This window comes from Anabrus simplex, chromosome 5 (genome assembly GCF_040414725.1).
Source record: "Anabrus simplex isolate iqAnaSimp1 chromosome 5, ASM4041472v1, whole genome shotgun sequence".
NCBI lineage: Eukaryota > Metazoa > Arthropoda > Insecta > Orthoptera > Tettigoniidae > Anabrus > Anabrus simplex.
The window spans coordinates 365206956-365225561 of record NC_090269.1 but is presented as its reverse complement, the minus strand read 5'-3'; the positions used below and the strand labels follow the sequence as shown (position 1 = coordinate 365225561).

Sequence of the window (18606 nt, the reverse complement as noted above, 5' to 3'; positions counted from 1 at the left end):
ATATTCAAAGAATACTGAGAGATGTACAAAGCCTTTAAAATGTTGTAAGAAAGATCTCCATAGCAACTCTCTTTGCAGTCTATAAAGATAGTTACTGGCTCTTGGACTAAAAATTTCTCTCAACTGCAACTGATATTTCCCTTAATTTTTTGCCTGTGTTGAAAAAAGATACAGACCAAAAAGTCCCCATGAGCTATTTTTATATAAAACCAACTGAAAGAAAGAAATGAGTTTTATACTGAAGCCCACTCCTGCTGAAATTTTTTGAACAACTTATAGCTAATCTCATATTGGACCTTATTTTAAACTGAAATATAAAGTTTCATTAAAATCCACCCATCCGTCTTCCCGTAACAGACACAGACAAAGATTAAACTGAACTCAACATTGGTCACTACAATGGTGTCAATATTCTAGTCAGAATACAATATTAACACACCAGAATGTCACAGTTAACAGCAATATTATCCTATGAAATGCCCAATCAAATGAAAAATAGCACAGTTGCTCATTTTTCACAAAAAGTACTACGTTGGTGTTCTAACAATGCCAAGTTCCAGAGTTGGAATGACCCGGCCGCAGACGGCGATGAACATTGTTCCTCCGTTTTCTCTTACGTCTGCATGCTCCCCATTTCTATCAACGTCTCATAGCAGGGATCGAATACTTGGAATTCTATAAAGGACAATGTCACATACCAATAGTTATCAGAACATGTATGAACCAGAGGTATGGCATACTAAAAAGGAAATTTATCAAACTCCCCAGCTACACTTCTCGCCAATATTCAGGCAGGCTGTTCCAATCAGTGCGCAGCAGTAATACCATCTATTGGAGATGAGTGGCAGCATAAGAGATAAAGCACATCACAACAAACAATAGTCGACGTAATGTTATTTTTAATCAGTATTATGGGCTTTCAATATTCTAGGTTTTCTTCCGACTCTGTGATGATAGGACATCCAATGTAAATGGACTCCTTTCTCCTTTCACGACATTCCTTCATAATAATTTTCTCATTTTGTTAGTCGTCTGTACAATTTTCCTTACTGATACGGGATGATGACCACATGGTTTATCAACCTGAGACAATCAGGACAAAAACCGCCACCATCTCCAGTTAATATGCAATATTTCCATGTCTGCAATGCTCAGTATTCATAGGACTAAGCAACAAAAGATTAAATTACGAACATCTCTGTTATCACAGCCGGTACAGTAAAACTGTATGACATAAATGATCAGAAATTGTATTCTATATAACTTTTGTTGTGTTGTATTTATCAAGAGGACCACTAATAACATGTATACAGTATTTGAGAATTAAATGTTAGGCCATCCCCTAAACTACCATTTCACCAAGCATGAATAAAATTATTTATAGCCTAGACTGTAGTGCCTTATTTCCCCAAAATTATGTAATGATGTTCATTAAATTCAGTTCAGCCATTTTCTCATGGTTCAGGGTGGATATTGACTATGCAACAAAAATCTAAATTCAGGAATATCTCTGTTATCATAGCCTGTACGGTAAAACTGTATAAGACATAAACGATCAAAATTTATATTACCTACAACTTTTGTTATGTAGTGTTTATCGATAGGACCACTAATAACATGGATATTTGAGAATTAAACCTACACAACTATTTGCTTTATGTCATACCTACAAAGATAGGTTTTATGGATAGGAAAGGGCTAGGAATGGGAAGGAAGTGACCATGACTTTAATTTTGGTACAGCCCAAGCATTTGCGTGGTGTGAAAATGGGAAATCATAGAAAACCATGTTCAGAGCTGCCGACAGTGAGGTTCGAACTCACTATCCCCTGAATACAAGCTGACAGCTACGTGACCCAAACCACATGGCCACTTGCTTGGCAAATTAAATTTCAGGCCTTCCCCTGAACTACCATTTCATCCAATGTGATTAAAATTATTTACAGCCTAACTGTATTACCTTATTCCCCGACTTTAATACCGATTTTCGTTGAAATCTGTTCAGCCACTTTCTCATGGTGTATACATTCAGACAGACAGACAGACAGACAGACAGACAGACAGACAGACAGACAGACAGACAGACAGACAGACAGACAGACAGACAGACAGACAGACAGACAGACAGACATGATGGAAAATTAAAAATCGCATTTCCTTCTTACTGTAGACCCAACCGATACAGAAATACTGTTATATTTAATTCTAAGCAATGTGCAGACAGAACTCTTATTGTTTATATATACAGGGTCACCCTTATAAACCCAGACCAAGCGCACGGTGTTTGTACTCTGCGCTGCAGCAGCTGCCTCGGCCCAACTTACGCCGCGTGCGGTTGCCCTGCTTTAAGCATTCATACAATCTTCTACGAAACCTTACCTTATAAAGATGTTGGAAGTGTCATCATTCATAACGAGGAACTTTATAAACACCATTAGGATTTTCTGCACACCAATAGCAAGAGTTATGACTTTTCACACGACCATTAAGATGAAACCAGGCCTCATCCGAAAAGATCACAAGCTGTGAGTAGAATAAATGATCATTCAATGATGCAAGATACCACTCACAATATCTCACTCTTGTAGCTGGATCAGCAGGTTTTAAACAATGGTCACATGTAAACCTGTACAGTTTGATGTGTAACAGCTTTGAAGCTTTGTGTGCAGAAGAAACCAAAACCCTACTTGTTGTACTAATTTTGTGAGTGATTTATTCGGTGACCATTCAAGATTCGCACCAATGTCATCTAGCTTTTTCTCTGTTAAAACTGTTCATGTACGTGCATGTTTTTTTATTGAGCACTGAGCCAGTAGTTTCAAATTTATTTACAATTACGTGAATCTGTGCTCATGAAGGTGGCACTACACCAGGAAACTGCTGAACAAATGCATCGCGTCTCTGTCGAGCCAACTCGTACTTCAACTTTTACATACAAAAATACGGTGTTGGAATGATAACTGTCTCACCATGTTAACAGCTGAGATTCAGACTGGCTACTAATACTAGGTTGAACATGTGAACGCTCTTTGCAAGGTCAAGAACAGCTACTTACGTCTTGGAGAGTAGAAATGCCGCTGGATGGTTCGGGTTTATAAGAGTGACCCTGTAGATGACACTATAATTCTACAAGATCATCCTTTGTAGAGTTATTGTGTTATATATATATATATATATTATATTTTGAACTAGTGTGTTCAACAGAACTAAAAACTTTTCTTCTTGCTAGTTGCTTTACGTCACACCGACACAGACAGGTCTTATGGCGATGATGGGATAGGAAAGGGCTAGGAGTGGGAAGGAAGCGGCCGTGGCCTTAATTAAGGTACAGCCCCAGCATTTGCCTGGTGTAAAAATGGGAAACCATGGAAAACCATTTTCAGGGCTGCCGACAGTGGGGTTCGAACCTACTATCTCCCGAATACTGGATACTGGCCGCACTTAAGCGACTGCAGCTATCGAGCTCGGTCTAAAAACTTTTAAGTTACATTAACTAAGTCAACACTGGTGTGATTGAAATATTGACCACATTGTGTACCGACTTCGGGTGCTGCATATGTTTAAATTAATGTTACGCTGGTATACTCTTTGCATTCCCTGGTGGGGGGGGGGGGGGGAGGGCTTTGGACGGCGGGGGGAGAGTTGTGAGGATAAATTAACATATGAATTTCTTAATTCAAGTCCCTCTCAACATGTAAACAGAACTGTATGGACCTTCTCCATGTAGTCCTGTAATGTGCTCTGCACGTATGGCTCTATCCCCTCCCCTTCTTGGTATGGCTGAGCGGATGCGGATGGCCTTGGTGAGTGTTGGGGGTAGCCATGTTGGTAGTTTTTGCCTGATCTTTCTACGAGACAGACGTGCCATGTAGTCTTCTGTATTTTTTCCGGGGTTTATCCCGGTTTCTACCCTCTTTTGGAGAATTTATTTATTTATTTATTTATTTATTTTACAGTTATTAATCTACCTGGTATGTAAATTTAATTCTTTTATGGTTTGATCTGCATTCTCCTCCAACCTCCCATTCTATTCCGGTAATCCAGTTAGTATATATCATATTCTAAGATGTGTTCTTTCTTAATTACAAAGATAATACGGTATTAAGAGCATAAAATTTAATAAAGGAATATGGAGGTTACAAGGTTAAATGATCTGCGTTGTCTTTTTGAAAATATTTGATTAAGAAAGGAACAAGTAATAGGTAAAATTAACGGGGAAATAAGGAGAGAAATGAAACCAGAACCTTAGTACGGAGTAAATACCTAAAGTATCACAGGAGCTGAAATCCGAACCAGGAAGAGAGGGCGGAATTCCCTAAACTAATTAAAGAAATCTGATGATTAAACAAGGACTGAACATATAACCATGGACACCAAGGTACAAGGTCATGCAATGGAGTGAAGAGTCCAAATTGCTAAACTACGCATTATTTCAAAATCAGTAGAATCAAAGACTTGACACAAAAGGTCAACCAGAAAGGTGATATCCAATATCAACGGTATCACCTTAAAATCACCAGGCCAGAGTTCACAGGGAGTAGAGCACACTCCCTAATTCAATATTTTCATACCTAGAAGGTAAGGTTTATAACGGAGATTATCGCAGATAATCAGGAACCAAACTAGGATGAAAATAGTAACAGGTAATTAAATATCAAACCAGAATATGCAGGATAGATCTCACATGAAATTGAGACCTACGTGTCACACCACCAAATCTAATCAGTCCCAACTACTCTTTAAAAAAAAAATTCAAACAATAGTCACCAAGGGGACCCCAGAAAAAACATAAAACATGCGGACAAAACATGTGACAAATCACCGCAATAAAGGTGGTTTCATTTTTCTCTTCACATACCGGTACTTCTTTACATTAAATGATAGTCATTTTCAAGTTTAACTTCCCCAACTGATGGGTAAAATACATGAAACCCCTTTCAACATTTAAAGTGAAGGTGAAATAATTCAATCTAAGAAATTGGGTAAGATTTCCCATAAAACATGGTATAATACGAGTGGTATCTGACATCAGCAGAATTAAAACCTGCGTAATTAAAGATGCAGAGTTACAAAGGTAAGGTACAAGTTTGAAAGCCTCCTAAACGGAAAGGCGTACAGAAAATTACTGACCTTGGTAAAATTTAAATCTCAAACCAGAAGGAAAAGGAGTTTTAGAAAAGGACCAGTAATGAAATTAAGAAAGAACACATCTTGGTAATTATACTCTGAATTTGGTAAGTTGGTACTGATATTAAGGTCACGTTGCAAGATCCACTCCTAGCACGCTCTCCACTAATTTACCCATTGAGGTAAGTTGTTTTTGCATGTTAATTTAATACTGCCGTTTGAATTACCTTGTGCTTGACGACACCACGGTTCTTTTATGTCACTGGTCACACATGTTTGAAAGGACCTAGCACAGCATTTTCACTCTCACGTTCTTCAATACTCTTTGAATTTGAATAAGTTTCACTGTTGCTATCACTGCCTTCAAACTCGTATTCATTTTCCAAAATGTCATTATTGTCATAATCGTCATCTAAAACACTGTCTACAAGTGCATTCAAACTCTCATTATTATTGCGATGCCATTCTAATGCATAATTAATACTGATGAAAATAAACTCTTGTTCAACAAACCCAGTGTCACACAGAAATACAGACAGCATTGTTTACCAACAATACATGCCTCTAGTTCCTTACAGTGTGTATTGTGAGCACTTATATTGCAAAGGGAATCTAATGAACGAAAATAAGCAGAATACTGCATCATTGCAAACTGAGATCGTCATCTGATTCATGCGCCAAAACACTGTGCAAGACCACAGATCGTCAAATGATGTGATATGTTAATGATGGGTTAATAATACAGGGTAATGTCTACAACAAAAGGAACTAGACCTCTGGAAGGCTAGTTATAGGAATTTGAGGCATTTGTCTAAAGTCTACTATGCAGTTGCAAGTACAAGAGTCAAGTAAAACACACCTCTTACAAGGCACATAGTATGACAATTTGATACAACTTACACCACAACAAAAGCACTATGCAACTAACCTTGAGAAGAAATGTGGTTGTTAATAACTGGAACAATAAGCTAACTTTCCTACTTGTTTGGATTTCATTCCACTCATTTGCAATAAAATATGTCCTCCAAATACTAATTAGTTGTTGTTTATCAGAGGAACTGGGATGTGCTTGAGCACCTGGTCTTCGAACTGAACTTCGAGGTCTAGGGCGCTCCCAGTCAATAAAAAATATATCAATTGAAATCTGTCTCCACACAAGATGAATCATCTCCACAATCTGCAACCATGACATGAAAATAACAAATTAAAAAACAAATTCCAAAATCATCAAACTGTCAACATTCATTCATTCATTCATTAATCAAACTGTCTTTAAGGACAATGTAGGAGTTTACACAAATTCAGTTCATATGATAAATATCATGGCATATTAGTGGATAAATGTTTCCTATTCAAATAATTAATTGATAACTGTTAATTTCTTCAGTCTGTAAAAACTAATTTATAATTAAATGTAGAAAATATCTGAAAAAGAAAATTAAAATAGAATGAAATGTATCTTTCTTGAAAGAACATCATAAGAATGTATCAAATCACATGTTACTTTTAAAATTATTAATTGATTAATATTAAGAAGTATAAAATCATTGATGTTAAAACCTGTGTCCTCTCTTTTAATAATTGGTGAAATGGTATACTGTAGTTTATATTAATGAAGTACTCCTCATATGGTTCTTCTTTTCACACTGGTCCTCCTACGAGTGCAATGTTGCACAATACACTTGCAATGGCGATGCACCAGTTGGCTTGTTTTACCATTACATCACATTCCAGTGGCAACATTGGCCTCTGCGGAATTGTTGTTGTTGTTGTTATTACTGTTCCTGTTGTTGTAATTTTAACTGTTTAGAATGATTTAGAGGATGTTTAATGAGCATTAATGAATTAATGAATTACATAATTTAATAGAGCTTGAATTGTTGTGCTTTCTTGATATATGATTTAATTAACGAAGATTAGGAAATCATTTACGTTTTTGTTATGTCATGTTCTGATGATGTCATCGGCTTTCGTGTAACCGTCACTGTGGTTCATAATTAATATTACCTTTTTATCTTCAATAAATGTTTTGAAAATATTTTATTGATTTCTTAATAAGTGTTAATAAATTAATAAATTATAAAATGCTAATGGTGTTTGAAATACTGTATTAAACTTTAATGTTATGGTATGTGATTTAATTAAGTATATACTGTAGAATGAAGAGTGGTGAATTTTTTAGGTGTGTATGATCACTGGGGTTATTTTGGTTGGCTTATTTCACAACTAGCTGATGTACCCGTGCTTCGCTACGGGATTCTAAGAAAGACTGTCTTTGTGGTTTTTCTAACTACAATTAGTTAACTTAGGCCATTACAAAAACATCTGTAGGAATGTAGGGATGAAAAGCAATGTTATATAAAATACTCGCTCAAATGAAAAACCGCACATTTTCTCACTTTTAACGAACAGTACTATGGTGCCGATCTAACAGTCCAAAGTTTCAGTGCTGGTATGACCAGGCTGCAGACAGCCGTGAACACTCCTCTGCCATTGTTCCGTTAATATACACACTGCTCATTCCAATCAGTGCCTCAGAGTGGAGACTGTATAGCTCGAATGCTATGATGCACCAGTTTGTTACGTACCAGCAGTATCAGAAAATGTATGAACCAGAAGAATGGCACGGTTAAGAAGAAAGTTATCTAACTCCCCAGGTACTTCCCGCCAGTACTGAGGCACGCTGTTATACTCGGTGCGACCGGGCGAGTTGGCCATGCGGTTAGGGGCGCACAGCTGTGAGTTTTAATTCGGGAGGTAGTGGGCTCAAAAACCACTGTTGACAACCCTGAAGAAGCTTTTCCGTGGTTTCCCATTTTCACGCCAGGCAAATGCTGACGCCGTACCGTAATTAACGCCAGGGCCACTTCCTTTCCTCTCCTAGCCCTTTCCTATCCCAACGTCGCCATAATACCTGTGTCGGTGCGACATAAAGCAAATAAATAAAAAAAACTCAGTATACAGCACTAACCCCATCTATCGGACATGACTGGCAACAGATGACACAAAGCACATCACAACAAAAAATGGTCAATGTAATGTTATTGTTGTTCAATATTATGAGCTTTCTGTATTGTAGGCCTTCACATTTAGTTTTCTTCGACTCCATGATATTAGAGCATCTTACGAAGTTATTTATAGTGTACACTGTAGTTCCTTATTCCCCGACTTTACATAACGATTTTCATTAAATGCTGTCAACCAATTTTCTTGTGCTTCGGCGCTGATATAGACTTAGCAACAAAAATCCAAATTCATGAATATCTCTGTTATCGCAGCCGGTACACTAAAAATGTGTAAGACATAAATACTACATAATACTATATAACTTTAGTAATGTAGTATTTGTCGATAGGAGCACTAATAACACAAATATTCGAGAATTAAATTGTAGGCTTTCCCCTAAACTACCATTCCACTCAGCATGAATAAAATTATTTACGGTCTAGATTATAGTGACTTATTTCCTGACCTTGCATACCGATTTTCATTAAGATAAGACCACTAATAACATAAACATTTGAGAATGTAAGTTTAAGCCTTCCCCTAACCTACAATCTCTTTCAGCGAGAATAAGATTATTTATGGCCTAGATTTTAGCGATTTATTTCCCGACTTTACATACAGATTTTCATTAAATTCTCTTCAGCCGCTTTCTCGTGATGCGTGTACAGACAGACAGACAGACAGCCAGCCAGACAGAAATTATGGAATATTAAAAAGTGCATTTCCTTGCTACTATGGACACGACCGATACAGAAATACCATCCTTTTTAAATTCTGAGCAATGTACAGACAAAACTCTTATTTTATATATAGATTACATTTCAGACCTTCCCCTAAACTAGCATTTCACTCAATGTGAATAAAATTATTGATGGCCTAGATTATAGAGACTTATTCATCGACTTTGCATACCAATTTTCGTGAAGATACGACCACTAATATAATAAATATTTGAGAATTAAACTTTAGGCCCTCCCCTAAACTACAATTTTTTTCAGCGTGAATACAATTATGTATAGCCTATATTGTAGCGACTTATTTCCCGTCGTTGTCTACCAATTTCCATTAAGATACGACCACTAATAACATAAATATTTGAAAATTAAATTTTACGCATTCCCCTAAACTGCCATTTTACTCAGCGTGAATACAATTACTAATGGCCTAGATCATATCGACTTATTACCCCGACTTTGCATACCGATTTTCATTAAGACACGACCACTAATAACATAAATATTTGAGAATTCAATTTCAGCCCTTCCCCTAAACTACCATTTCACTCAGCGTGAATAAAGTAATTCATAGCCTAGATTGTAGTGGTTCATCACCCGACTTTACATACCGATTTTCATTAAATTATCTTCAGCCGTTTTCTCGTGATGCGTGTACATACATACAGACAGACAGACAGACAGACAGACAGACAGAAATTACGGAAAAGTAAAAAATGCATTTACTTGTTACTGTGGACATGATCGGTACAGAAATACCATTCTTTTCAAATTCTGAGCAATGTACAGACAAAACTCTTATTTTATATATATAGATGTGAATTTCCAGGCCGTGCGGATAGCTGTGAGCTTGCACCCAGGAGATAGTGGGTTTGAACCCCACTGTCGGCAGCCCTGAAGATGGTTTTAAGTGGTTTCCCATTTTCACACCAGGCAAATGCTGAGGTTGTACCTTAATTAAGGCCATGACCGCTTCCTTCCCATTCCTAGACCTTTCCTAACCCATTGTCGCCATAAGAACTATCTGTGTAGGTGTGACGTAAAACAAATAGCAAAAAATAATAATTTCATTTGAGAAAACAGAAATGATGCTAACTCAATTTCAGCTTGCAAACAAAATTAAGCTGGGAGACCAAGAAATAAAAATTGTAGAAAAAATTTAAGTATTTAGGTAAAATAATCATGTATAACCTGAACACGAAACCAGCATGGCAAAACAGAATAGATAAACTGGTTGCAGAACAGCATATTACCCAGAATACGGTAATAAGAAGTGTCTCTCAATAGCAACCAAACTGAAACACTACAAAACAGTCACCCAGCCACAAAATACATATACATGTGAAACATTATTCAAAACAACAAATACCGTTGCAATAGACAGAGTACTCAAGTTAGAAAGGAGAATAGTGAGAACCTGTTTAAATAAAAATTATCAAGTAAATGAAGTCTGGAGACTAGCTCCCAATGAAACACTTTATAAAGAAATAGAACCTATGACTAGAACAATGAAAAAGAAACTATCATCATTCTTGTGGCATCTAATATGGTCACCAGAAAATAGAATCAGTAGAAAAATAATAGAAAAAATATGGAGGAGTAAGAGTAATATTAGACAGATCACAGAACTTAAAGAAAACATGAGAGAGTTACTTATTACAATGGAAGATTTAAAATACAAAACAATTACACTCAAGATATTGAAAGATAAACACACTAGACTACAGACAAAAATCAACAAGCAGAGTATAAGAAGAGCGATTCCAGAAGCAGAAAGAAAATTATGTTCAGAAAGGATGAAACAGTATTAGGCTGACAAAAAGAAGGAAAACCTCCTTAAACCTGACTTAAGAACTATTTTACAAATTCGTAAAATGAAACAAACAATAATTACCTTTGGTGACTTAAAAAAACTTATGATTCAATAGACCGGTAGACGCTATTCAACATATACTTGAGGAATTTCAAGTCGACAGAAAAACAACGGAATTGATCAAGCAAACTCTAACATGCACAACAGTAAAAGTTAAATTACCCACAAAATCACTAACAATGCAACATTTCAGGACCTAATAATATTCAAAATGGAGTCCTGAATAAATGTGAGTAATTTTCAATGCAATATTATTATTATTTCCAGTCCCCTACTTCTTTACCAGAGCCTAAATTTTTAGGAGATATTTCAGAACCATTCAAAATTACAACAGGGGCCAGACAAGGCAATGGATTATCATGACTACTTTTCAATCTAGTTCTGGAAAAAGTGGTTCGAGAATGGAAAAATGAAACTAAAAGAATCAATATTGGGAGACTTCTCGACACAGATATGTCTCACGGCGACGATGGGATAGGAAAGGCCTAGAAATTGAAAGGGAGCGGCTGTGGCCTTAATTAAGGTACAGCCCTGGCATTTGCCTGGTGTGAAAATGGGAAACCACGGAAAACCATCCTCAGGGCTGCCAACAGTGGGGCTTGAATCCACTATCTCCTGATTACTGGATACTGGCCGCACTTAAGCGACTGCAGCTATCGAGCTCGGTAGATGACTTAGCAATCCTCTCCAACAACAAACAAGAAGCACTCCAGTCCATAGAAAATCTTCATGAAATAACAGCAAGAACAGGTCTGCAAATTTCATACGAAAAGGCAAAATATATGGAAGGTACAAAATCAGGAATTAACAACCATCCTCTAATCACTAGATACGAGAAAATCTCCCAAGCAGATAAATTCAAATAGCTAGGCGAAATTATATAACCAACCAGCAAGCAAACAAAGAAAGAATTACAAAATGACAAAAAGCATACAAAATTGTCTGGAGTAGATAAACAAAAAAATCCATATCCCAAAACGCAAAATTACGACACTACAACACCATTGTCAAACCAGACGCCCTTTATGCATCAGAAAATCTGATAATTGGTGGCAGATCACAAATAAAAAACATCAAAAAACAAGAGGAAAATTCTCAGGAAAATTTTACGACCTAAATGCGAAAATGGCATTAGAATGAAAAGGAAATCACCGGAAATCTATCAAGTAACAGAAAAACTAAGACACCATTAGAAAAAGAAGATTAAAATTCTATGGTCATCTGATCAGGATGGATAACAATAGGCTAACAAAGAAAATACTAGATCTCGTAGTATCTCTAAAAAATCACAACTGGCTTACAGAAATAACCAAAGATCTTCAGGAAATTGGTATAAGTGAAGAAATCATGCAAGACAGAAAAAAAATCAGAAATCTCATAAACAAACACAAATTTGATGATCAGCCTAAAAGACAAACTACAGGATGGACGGAAGAACGCAAAAAGAACCACAGCGAAAGGATAAAGAGATTTTTGGAAGACGAGAAGAAACATTGTGCTAAATAAGTTTACACGTGCTCCTTAGTTGGGCATAACAATAAAAAATGATGATGATGATGATGACGATGACGACGACGACGATGATGATGATGATATTTGTTCCACCTTATTTCTGCAGAGCAGAGAGGGGAAAGAAGGATGAGGGGTGAATGGTTGGAAAAGGACGAACCAGAATTTAAGTATTGCTAACAATATCACATTTGAAAATTGTTTCTTTTCTTTCATTGTATTTAAAATTTTGAATGTAAATACACATAGATGGATAACTTCAATTCTTTTAACAAGGAACTGAGAAGCTTGAAAAATTTACGTGGGTTAATTCAGAAACTACACAACATCTAGAGCTTGTAGACTCAAAAGTATTTACAAAATAGAATAAGTGTTTACAAAATCAAATTCAACTCACTTATTGAGTGAAACAGTCCAAACCTTTGACCCGCATGTCTTCAGAATTTTGCAAGGGAGAGGAAACACTTTTGGAGTTTACAAATCTTGGCTTCCAGTAAGTTTTACAACATACCGGGGATCGAACCCCGGGAGTTCACTTTACATTAGAGTACAATTTGCCTTTTTTGGGCTATAAATTTTCATGCATCACCATACTGGTCAAAATCACAGTAGTCCGCCTGGTGGCCATGATCATTAAGGCGTTGATATCTATACGGTATGACACCGTAGTTAGCCGGTTCAAGTCCCGTTGGTCTAAAAGAATATTACCATCAGAATGTTGGCTGGCAGGGTAGGGGAGACAGTGGTATGAAAATTCCTAATCACTAGACTGCGTGTCAAAAGCTTGGACTAAATTCCAAAATTCCAAACCTCTCCGCACTGCTAATATGAAGTGAGAGAATATGACGCTGTTGATGGTGATTCGTCCGTTGGATGGAGACGTTAAGCCTAGAGCAGACCTCTTGGTGCTATTCGACAGGAGTAGGCTATGTGCCGGCACAGGGTTTCCCTCTCCCTTCCCACTATCATATATCACGTCATTCATTTCATCTCATTAACTCCTTTGATGAGGCTGACGTCAGGAAGGGCATCCAGTCATAAAAGTCTGCCACAACAGATTCATCTCACCTCGTACCCGATCCTGTAGAGAAACGGGACAAGGGTTGGACAAAAAACAGTTTTATAAAGTGTGATTTGATAGAATCTTATAATGCTCTTTCAAGAAAGACACATGTCATGCTATTTTAATTAAGTCATTTCTTTTTCTGGTATTTTCTAAACTTTATTTGATTATAAATTAGTGTTGGCAGACTGAAGAACTTAACAGTTATAGATAAACCAAGTCAAAACTGAAAAGAAATGACTTCTACTATAACAAACAAAACAAATTAAAATAATTACCATTTAGAAAGCACGAACTATAACAAAAAACTGTCATTAAAATAGACCTAGGTCTTAATCAAAAGAATGTACATTTCTGATAAGTACAGTATGGCACAAAAATCACATATGGGTTGAAATACTTTATACATTTTGTTCAATGCAGAACAGACAAAGACTTTGATATCATGGGTTCAACACCTGCAACAACTTCATATAGGATTATTTCTCAAGCGAATGTTGATGTAGAATGTGCCAAGTTGGTTGCAGGATCTGGAATTCCTGGCAGGTCTTTTGGCAACTAAGAAATGTACCCTATATACTTTCCACAATCCTGGTAAAGAGTATTGGTTGGAATTTGTTGTTTATGATTATTTTTTTTCCAAAGGCTGGTTCCATGTTGACATATGAGTTACAAAACCCCTGGCTCATTTTTCAAAAATTACTCAAATAATATTTTCTAACATTTCTATATATGCTTGCGTTTCAGTACAACTAACAGAGATTTTGATGATGATGCTTGTTGTTTAAAGGGTCCTAACATATAAGGTCATCGGCCCCTAACAGAGATTTTGGGGAGGTGGGTATTTTTGTTTAATTAATTGGGAAGAAAGCAGTCAAGGCCTATGTACTAAATATCATTCAGACATTCCCTTAAACTTCTGTAAGAATACACAAAAAACTCCTTCTAAGATGATCGAGAATGGGATTTAATTCACTTCTAAGAGAGTTCCATTATCATAGTTATTCTGATATGGTTGTTACACTGCTGAGTTCAGAAATTCCACAGGAACTCAACAACAACCCTTAACAATAATAAAATGGTATATGTATATGGCAGCATGCTGAATTATTGTAAGGGAATATCCAATAATTGTAAGAGCCTGAAAGTGAAAACGTACCTATGATCAAGGATTTCCAAATGAGTGATTTAGGAACAATGGAAATTATCTCTGATACTGTATTATTGTTGCTGTTATATTTGTTATCACTATTTAATCATTTATTCACTCACTCACATACTTACTTTCTAAGGTATTTATTTAATAAATGTATTAAATCCTTACCTTCAACACAAATGCTGTTATAACATACGTTCGAATGAGAGCTTCATCCTTGCTTGTTGGTAACAGCACTTGAACAATACTCTGACCTTTAAAGAAGGCAAATACATACAGACTGGCACAGGCCACCACAAGAAAGAATACATTAGCCAAGTTTCCACAAGCAAAAAGTGCCAATCGGGCCAGAGTGACAATGTCGATTATCATATGTCCACATCTTCGTGAATAGCTCCAAGTCTCCACACAAGACCAAACAGCAGCCAAAGCACACAACACACCCATTGCCACCTGCATGAAACAAAAAATCTTACAGAACCACAGTAAGATGATAACAACTCACTGAAAGCTAATTTCATCCTAAACATTAAGCCTATTAACTCAAGGAAAAAATTACAGATTAGAATGTCTGTCTGATAATCTCAAAGTTTTGCTCCTTAAAACAATCACTTGATGAGCCTAATGTAATAATCAAATTATCAAAATTGCTAGACATAAGTGAACCAGGTCCATTCACTCAAATGTGACCTTTCTAGCACTATGTGTGAACTTCTGAAACTCATTAGTGGAAAACCTTACCTAGCGAGTGATTACTCTGTTGTTGCCTATGGTTAACAATTTGGTGTAACTAAAAAATTGAAATCTACTGTTCTTTAACATGTAATTTAACATTCTTTTGGTACAACAAAAACTTCAAACTACGAGGATGTGTATTGTAGAACTTTCCTAATGGAACTCAACGTTTAAAAAAAAAAGAAAAGATACTGGTGTGTGAATGGTTCAAAAAAGGATTATGTAAATTATGAACTTAAATTACGTCTACAAAGTAGGCTGAACATTAGACCTTGTTTTACATTGTAAATGGTCCAAGTACTATGAGAATGGTGGTATATTATGCATATTGGAAGTATGCTAGAAAGAATTTAGTTAAGTGGTCTTTCTCTCATGTGATTGGTACTACCCACTAATTTTGTTGATTGCTTGACCATTGTATGGTAAGAAGATTATGTGTAGCTTCTGGGAGGGAGGCAGTCACGTTAGTGACATGATTTATTGCTCTTCTGTGACATATTTTTCAAAACGGCACTCGTGCTATAGAAATTGGTAACATTCGGAAATTATTTCCGCCTTGTATTCCATGATTACTTCCTGCGTGGCTTCACTCACATCATTTATTTCTTATCATCTTCGTCATGGAGCTTATGTGCTTATATTGCTTGAATGTTTTCTTCTATTATTCTTAAACTTGGTCTGGTACGATTTTGTGCTCTAAGTTGTGGTGTCACCTTGAGAGCAAGTCTCTCACTATCTCTTTCCTGTTGGTGGGCCATGATGATTATAGCTGTGGGACGCCATGAGTTGTGGCGTGAGTAAGATGAAAGAAGGACATGTGTTTGCTCCGCTCCGCGATCTGGTTCCCATCTACGATATGAAGCCTGGATACTTGAAATCTGTGTGAGGGCTTTGCCCTCGGAAATCGTCTTTCTTTATTGAACAAGAACGTCCTCTTATTTATTTACCTTTCTTCTGGATATGGTAATTACTAGTGCTTGTACGTGAGTAGACAATAGTAACGTGTTTCTGCAGCTTGAACCAACATGTAAGTCTCTTCACAATCCTATTTCTTTTGGCCTCCTGATTCCACGGAAGATGATGTACAATTTTCAGGTCTGAAGATTTCATGTGTTTGAACTTCTAAAAGCGTCCATCTTCGCATTCTTTTAATATTAGCTAGGGTATTCATTAATTTGGGTTTCTTCCTTGTATCTTGATAATATCGCCTAACTGTTTCTGAAAAGTGAGGATAGTAAATTTTAAGAAGGTTACTTCCAAATAAGTTTTATGAGTTATTGTTATTTTGCATTTCTTGTTTTGAAAAGGCAAATTGGTTTGTATTTATCTAACTATTTTGGTATGCATAATTGAAAACGTAACTACCCTAATTATAAAATTACAGGCCACAAGAGGTTTCACCTGAATTTCAGTGTAAATGTTTTTCTGTCACATACTAATTTCTAATTCCCGTTAATTTATTTTACCTTGCTGCGTTCGTAATTTCTATATTTTTGGGGGTTTCTTTTCCTCCTGTGTATGTGCCATTATTGTGCTTGTTTTGGTATTGGTGGTTGTTATGGACACATGGCGTGATGACGTTACCGTAGCAACCTGTTGGGTTGGTGATGATTATTTCTACGGGGTGGTTCACGGTCTTTGCGTTGGATTTTAATGATATGTGTTGGGTGTTCCTGCATCTTGGTGATGTATTAACTAGTTTTTCTTGCCTCTTCTTTCTTAATTTCCTTTGTTATCTTGTTGGAGTTGGTTTCATTCTGCCCCTCTGTTGGGTTGTATGATTTATTACTCAGGAAGTGAGATACGAACTGAATTCTGGTGTGACATTTTTTGGTACTGTTCAATTATAATAATAGTAGTAATAATAATAAGATAAATTTAAATTGGTTCAAACTATGGAAGAGAATAACTTTAAGCAACAGATGGCTTCTGGTCAAATTGTAAAAGCAGGTTACAAAGTGCACAAGTTTTTATGGGTAGTTAAAAAAAAAGAAAATCTGTTATTTCATTTTTTTCTTTTCATTCGGCCGAGCATTTTAAAATTTACACTCACTATTTTCTTGGTTTTAAATAGTTACTGTTTAATCTTGAGGGCATTTAATTCTTTTTACTTTTCTACTAATAATGTCTGAATTTTTTTTACTATTATTTCTTGAATAAAATGTGAACCTTGTTCTCACAGAACTTCTTGTTTTCTTTAGTAGTGTTAAAACAACTTATTGCCATACCAGGGGTTATCTTGGTCCATGGTCTCTGGGTAACTGATGGTCTTAACTAAGGTAACGGTAAGTGTTTGAGGTTAACATGTTATTTTTGGTGCTGCCTTTAATTTTCTTGCCTATGTTTAACTTCTACTGCTGATAGTCAGTAAGGCGGTACACACGAGATAAGAATACATTTGATTTCCAAATTTTTAGAAAACCTACTCAAACCCCACTAAAAATTAAAAATTCATCAGTACACCCTAACTCCCACAAACAGGCCACCTTCTACAGTTTAATTTACAGAACCTTAAAAATCCCTCTAACACCATAGAACCTAAAAACAGAAATCAATTATATAAAGAATTTGGCAAAACTCAACGGTTTTAAAACAGAGATAGTTAACCAAATAATCAACAAGATTAAATTTAAATTAGCAACAAACCTCGTCCCAGATAAACCCAAAAAATCTAAGTTCGCCACTTTCACCTACAATAATCCAGGTATTTACCAGGTAACAAATCCCTTAAAAAAGCAAAATATCAACATTGCCTTTACGACAACAAGCACTAACCGCAACCTGTTTCTCAATCACAACACACTCGACTCAAACAGTAGCATTTCTGTGAGCTTGCATCCGGGAGATAGTAGGTTCGAATCCCACTATCGGCAGCCCTGAAAATGGTTTTCCGTGGTTTCCCATTTTCACACCAGGCAAATGCTGGGGCTGTACCTTAATTAAGGCCATGGACGCTTCCTTCCAACTCCTAGGCCTTTCCTATCCCATCGTCGCCATAAGACCTATCTGTGTCGGCGCAACGTAAAGCCCTTAGCAAAAAAAAAAAAAACAGTAGCATCTATTCAAGATCAAGCATATACATACTCAAATGCACGCAATGTGACGTTTCGTACATTGGGCAAACATGCTGGAGCTTCTTTACAAGATATCAAGAGCACTATAATGCCAATAAACACAACAAGTTCTCAGCCATAAGTTCTCACATGAAAGATCAGGGCATCATTTTACAACTATCGAACAGGACCTTACAATTATCAAAAGAGTGGGCAAAGGGAAATTAATGAATGAATTAGAAAGCATTTATATTTATTTAGATCAATACTATAACAAAAACCTTCATCTCAACAACTTAATTGACGTAAAAAATCTCTTATACGAGCTTTTACTCAACTTGTTACAATCAC

At 36.3% G+C, this 18606-nt stretch overlaps 1 protein-coding gene across 1 annotated transcript in view; it reads right to left on the bottom strand.

Annotated features, from left to right (window-relative positions):
- LOC136874921 (meckelin) overlaps positions 1-18606 on the bottom strand; it is a 162085-nt gene that overhangs the window by 42168 nt on the left and 101311 nt on the right. Inside the window, exons 9-10 of the mRNA XM_067148633.2 lie at positions 14636-14920; positions 6055-6303 (exon numbers count right to left, since the gene is read on the bottom strand). Coding sequence (XP_067004734.2) covers positions 6055-6303; positions 14636-14920 — 534 coding nt within the window. The remainder of the gene's footprint in view (positions 1-6054; positions 6304-14635; positions 14921-18606) is intronic.